This window comes from Sylvia atricapilla, chromosome 1 (genome assembly GCF_009819655.1).
Source record: "Sylvia atricapilla isolate bSylAtr1 chromosome 1, bSylAtr1.pri, whole genome shotgun sequence".
Lineage (NCBI taxonomy): Eukaryota > Metazoa > Chordata > Aves > Passeriformes > Sylviidae > Sylvia > Sylvia atricapilla.
In genome coordinates, this window is record NC_089140.1 from 43,485,067 (window position 1) to 43,491,066 (window position 6,000).

General features: G+C 38.8%; 1 protein-coding gene across 1 annotated transcript in view; it reads right to left on the bottom strand.

Moving 5' to 3' along the window:
• The window catches only part of CPNE4 (copine 4), a 187,242-nt gene extending 183,237 nt beyond the window's left edge, over nucleotides 1-4,005 (bottom strand). The window contains exon 1 of the mRNA XM_066320811.1: nucleotides 3,868-4,005. Coding sequence (XP_066176908.1) covers nucleotides 3,868-3,925 — 58 coding nt within the window. The 5' untranslated portion in view covers nucleotides 3,926-4,005. The remainder of the gene's footprint in view (nucleotides 1-3,867) is intronic.
• Nucleotides 4,006-6,000: the final 1,995 nt, after the last annotated feature.

A 6,000-nucleotide genomic window follows, 5' to 3' on the forward strand; every position in this document is an offset into this window, starting at 1 on the left:
AATCACTGCACAAGACTCTCTGCCTGTTGGCATTAAAAAATTATCCTGGTCAACATCAATTATATTATAAATTGCTACAGAAGTTTAAATGATCATAGATAATACAGACAAAATGCAAGCTGCCAAAAATAATCTGAATATGAATTGCTATGTAATGAAAAGTCAATAGGTTAGCTGAACCCCTCCACAGGATAGTTTGTGCAATTAAAAATACAATTTTTTCTCCTTCACTTTGATTATCTGAGAACTATGAATGAAGATTTATTTGAAGTTACACCTACCAGAGTTTGATAAAGGCCTTTGAAAAATGAGCAATTAAACTCAAGTAAGGAAGAGGGATCTGGAGAATCCACAGCAATGCTATTGTGAACAATGAGACAGATCTGATAATGCAAGTAACCTATTTGGACAGAAGGGGAGAAGGTTCAGAACAAAGTGCCAGCAGTGTAAATGGAAATATACACACACTGACAGTTCAAAGGGACTCATTACCATAGAACCAGCTGTTTAAATTATAAGGGGAAAAGGAAAAACACTGGAAAGAAACTGAGACATCTAATGCATGACAAAACACTGTACAAAAGTGTGCTGCAGCTATACAAATAACCCCATTTCAGTTAAGAGAAGGCAAGTCTGAATGATAACTGGAACACTGGGAGATGCTCAAATGTGCCCAGTTCTGGATGCTCTGAGTGGCTCCCACTGAAGTCAGACTCAGTGCAATGCAAAGCAACTTTAGGAATCAATGCTACAATACATATATTTTATTATTCTCTGCTGGAAGAGAAAATCTAAGATTCACCCTGACTCCTTTAGCATGTAGCAAATGCCATCAGTCACCTCTTCACAGAGTTCCCACTGTCTTCGTTCTTACAATGCTGTAAAATATGCAGGTGAAGAGAAATCAAAAACTCACTAATACAGAAAACAGAAAACTGAACAAATACAAGATCAAAATAACCTTCCTAGGGGCAAATGCACACAATCTCCCTACTAGAAGGCAGACTCAATGCTTTTTACTGAAGAAGCAGCAGAGATTTTTTTTTTTCCCACAGATTTAACCAAAGTCTGCTTCATTTACTTTCACTGGATTTGTACCAGTCATAAGGAGTCTGCCTCTCCCGCAGCAAGGCTGGCTACAGAGGGTGTTTATTTGGTCTTGTTTATAAAATGACACATTCTAAGGCAGCGCGTTGGTTTAATGGGATAACAGAATGTATTTTATTTGGAACAATGTAGAAGCTAGAGAGAAAACAGACTGGCTCATCTATATGCTGACACACCATTACGCATACAATTGTCCTCTTACCCAGTCTTGTTTCCTCAAATATGCCTGTCCAAAGCCTTCACTTGCAACTCAATACTGTCAAGCAAAAATATTAAAGTCTCTGTGTTCCACTTCCAAACCACGAAAATGGCATACTTTACCTTAGAAAACATTAACGATATTAGGTTTGTTCTTTATTTCATTTCTATTTGCAAAGCAATTAGAACTGATATTCTACAGCCCTTTCTCACCACTATAAAAGTTAAAAATGCTTTAAAAAAGCAAGAGAAAGAAATGCCAGCAAAGTTCACACTGTTCTGTACCATGACTCCTGGTGCTGATGACTTATAAGCAGGACTGAATAATATGAAACCCCAGCAAAATTCATGCTTCCACAAGTAAATAATTTGCCTTCTGGTTTGGGTATTGGTTCTCAGAGTCTGGCTTGAGTCTGTGCTACTCTTGAGAGAATACCTGAAGCAAAGGCAGCTGTAAGAGCAGGGATTAAGCATCGATACGTGAAAAAGCCCAGGACCATTGAATCAACTTCAGACACCACACTGAGGAATTGCACACACAAAAAACCCACACCTACAATATGCAAGCAGTTTGCAAATAAAAGTGACATGTAAGCCTAGTAAATCAGAAAAATGTAATTGAATCTCTCTAATCAACAATTTCAAAGCTACTACCATGTGATACTTATCACTGCTTATCACTAAAAGCCGTTACAATTTTCTTAGGCTTGTCATTTCAGTTTGCTGCTTGCACTAAGTGATACATGAAATGAAACACAGGAACAAAAGTATGTGTACTACAAGGATACGTGTTTGCTGCTTTTTTAAAATTAGTTCTCCCAGTTAGATATTAGAGGGAAAATAAAAGTGTCTTAGCAAGAAACAAAGCTTAACAACATAGTTATCCAAGAATCTTAAATAATTGGGTATTTTGCTATACTTCAAAGAAAGATAAGCCTGGAAAAAAATCAAATAATCCCAGCACTCTAAGGTGTAGCAGTCAAAATTCTGATATCAGCTAAATCCAACTGAGAACCTTCAGAACATGTTTGAGGCAAAATTATTCTTGAAATAATTAGACAATTCTGAACAACAAGATAGATGTATACTCTTCTATGTTAACCCTTGCCTTATCATTTGCACTTGTATAAAATACATTTGATATTAAAATTACCCTTTATGCACCCTGTAAAAGCATACTATCAGCTGGAGGAGAATCATAGAAATGTTTATGCTGAAAAGACCTCTAAGATTGAGTCCAGCCATTAATCCAGCACTAATCCATGTCCCTAAGCACCACATCTACAAATCTTTTAAGTGTCTGCAAGGATGCTGAATCAACCACTTCCCTGGGCAGCCTGTTCCAGGGCTTTACAACCCTTTCGGTGAAGACTTTTTCTCCTAATATCCACTCTAAACTTCCCCTAGTGCAACTTGAGGCCATTTCCTCTTGTTGTATGGCTCATTACTTGGGAATGAAGTAGCAAGTTGTGTTCCTCAGCTATACTCAATTACGGCAGAGTATGTATACAAACACATGTAATGTCTGGAAGAGTTTATCCATTTACAGATGTAACATATTGCAAACTGCTAATTTTCCTCAACAGATGGCTGTAGTGGCTCTTCCCGCAGCATGAAAACGATTCTAAAAGAGAAGCTAATTCCTGCTCCTGATGCAAAGACAGGCACATCAAGAAGAGCACTGAGGAATGACTTCCCATTTACATTTATTTATTGCATTTGCCATACAACCAGGAGCCACACCTGCCGTAAGCTGGCTCAGGGTTTCCTAGCAGTGTGAGAAAAACTGAATTTATCGATTACACAGAGGCCACATTGAGCCCAAAACTGGGACAGAGCTTTAAAGTCAAGTTGCTCTGTCAGGTAGGGCAGGAGGAGAAGAAAAAGAGCAATAGATAGTGCTGCAAGTAGCTACTCTCTCACTTCATAGTTGCTCCCCCAACATGCTTGACCCCTTTCTCAGCAACAAGCAGAACTCCTATGGCCTCCCAGGACTCTGACAGACAAGGAGCAACCTGCCCACCCTCAGGGAGTTTCTGGGTAATGAGCACCTTTACCTGATGACTGGAGTCAGTACAGAGTTCATTCCATTTGCAACAGAGGTTCAGGGACAACACACTGGGGTTTACACCACTAGTTAAGTTAGACCCTGAGCCCTTCTTGCCTTCTTGGAATTTACTTACTTTCTATTTTCTTCCCAAAATCCTTGATCAAATATTTGAAGAGTCACTCATGTGACTTAGGCCAAGCACACATTGCCACTGTCTCAGCTAAATCAGCAAGGGATACGATCACATTGCAGCTCCAACTGCAGGCATGAGAAGAGCCATGACAGCCAAATTATATTTATATGGAGAGTGTTAATTCCTTTCCTAGTTTAATTTCTACTAGCTTATTCTGACTTTCCTCTAGGAAGTTATATCCTACTCCATGTTGGGAGTGTTTTGCAATCCCAGTACCATCGATACTATGATAAACTCAGTCTGAATAAGCCAGTAGCTATTTTTGGTATCAAACTGATTCACAAAAAAATTGCAGCATGCTGTCAGCAAAAAGTCCTACCAGTGCCAAATGTACCGCTGGTGCCAGTGCCGTGCCATTCCTCTGCTGGTGTGTCCATGCTCCCCAGGATCTGTGCTCTACTGAGCTACCAAAGATGGGTCCTAAAGCGTCAGGACACAGCGCAGCCTCACAGAGATCCTAACCTGGGCCCTGGAAGCAACAGAGCTTTGTCAGCAATGTTATAGTAGACCTACTTCCTTCTGACACAGTGCCAAGACTTTGGTTAAATAACACTTTCAAAAACAAGCTCTAGAAATCCAAGCCATCAAGAATTTTCAAGAGTTCCTCTACCTCCAGAATTCTTGAGGTGTAAGAAATATCTATGTTGCCAACCAGTAATAAAGATGAGAAGCAAGATACTTGGAATGTCTTTTATAAAACTTTGTCTGACATGAGGTTGTCCCTTAGGCACTTCTAAAAGGAACCTATGAGTATACACCAGTTACATCTTCCTTTTGAAATCTGCAAGTCCCCATCAGTCTTTGTTAGCACATACTGACAACAAAAGGGCAAAACAAACAATTCAGCTCTCACAGTGATTACAGAGTTAGAGGTAGAGAGAAGGAGTTCTCAGCTCCTCAAATGATGCACACAAGAAAATGAACTCACATAATCAGTATTGATGAAGTCCTACTGCAAATTGCCACACACACAAAGCACTGTAACACTGCTGATCTTGATATCGCTGCCTGCTAGGAGAACAGTTCATGAAATTCACATTAGGCAAGCAATATCCCTAAGATTTGGACACATATTGCCCAAGACTTCACCTACATTTATCTGTCTTTAAAGGATAAACGTATACAAAGTGCAATAAAGTTTATGAACAACCCACTGCTAACAGAGAGAAAGGAAAGCTATGAGGCAGCAGTGATGGCACTCAGGGAGAAGAGATGCAAAAAGCTGGTATTGAAGTCTCCGACAGATGTTTCCACTTCACAAATACAATCTCTATGGTCAAATTACCTATGACACAGCTTTGTATGAATTGGGAGTTGAAAATAATTTCCAGGCTTTCTCTCCAGACCTCTGAAACTCTTCATTCCTTCCCTCACCTGCCCTCTACTGAGTATGATTGCTCTTCAAACAGGAACTTATCTACTCTCTTACAATGCTTGTTGAAAGACAGTTGAAAAGCACCATGAGGAATGGTATGGCAGAGTCACCATGATATTTTCTAAGAGCACAGAAGACTAGATATCCCATCATGCCAAAAAGGAGTGTCCATGACTAAACTTGGTGCCAAATATTCCATGAGAGATGCCACAAAATTTAGAACATGCTAAAACTTGATCGTTGCTCAGAGCACAAAGCAATGCCTTCCTTGTTCTAGTATTTATATCTCTGTTCACTCTGAATAGATAGCCATTGGGCTTTTCTATACCTACAGATATTTGGAATTAGGAAAATTCATCTTGGCAGTAACCAAAATGCAACTGTACCAACAAATAATATTCAAATCAATCTTTGAATTCTTCAGCAATACAAGGAATTTCCCATGCACTGCGTGTTTATCTAGGTCTTATTCCTGATCTGCATTGATCCAGTGAAAATAGATCCAATAGTCAGAGATATTTTTCATAACTTAAAAAGAATAATATTTTCATAATTTCATATAATTACTGGTCTAATGCATGAACATGTTTCCCTGTATACAAATATGGGGTAACTCCAGAATGAAGAGATTTAAAAGGCCTTTATAACTATGGAATCCAAGATCTTAATTTTTGTTCCTCCTAACTAGTAGAAGATTTGATTCTCATTTCTTCTCTAGTATCAGCAACCACCTTAGGTAAAGGTGCTTGGAGAGGAAAAGAACAAGCAAAAAAACCAATAAAAATTAATAATAGAGAACATGGGTTATAGTAACTGCATGTCCTCACAAATGAGCCCACCCAACACATGTCCATCAAAATCTCAGTGACAGATGCCTTTGTAACTCCTTTATGGTATCAAATCCACCCTTGGATACCTGTAGAAAAGATGTACTAAAAATTTCTAAAACATTTTCAAACGATATGCACTTTTACAAAAATTTTGTTGTTTCAGTCGTATGCACTCTTTTGCAATTACAAAGATTACAGCAATTCAGATCTGACCCAGTGAATGATGGATGACACTCTTTACGCTCTG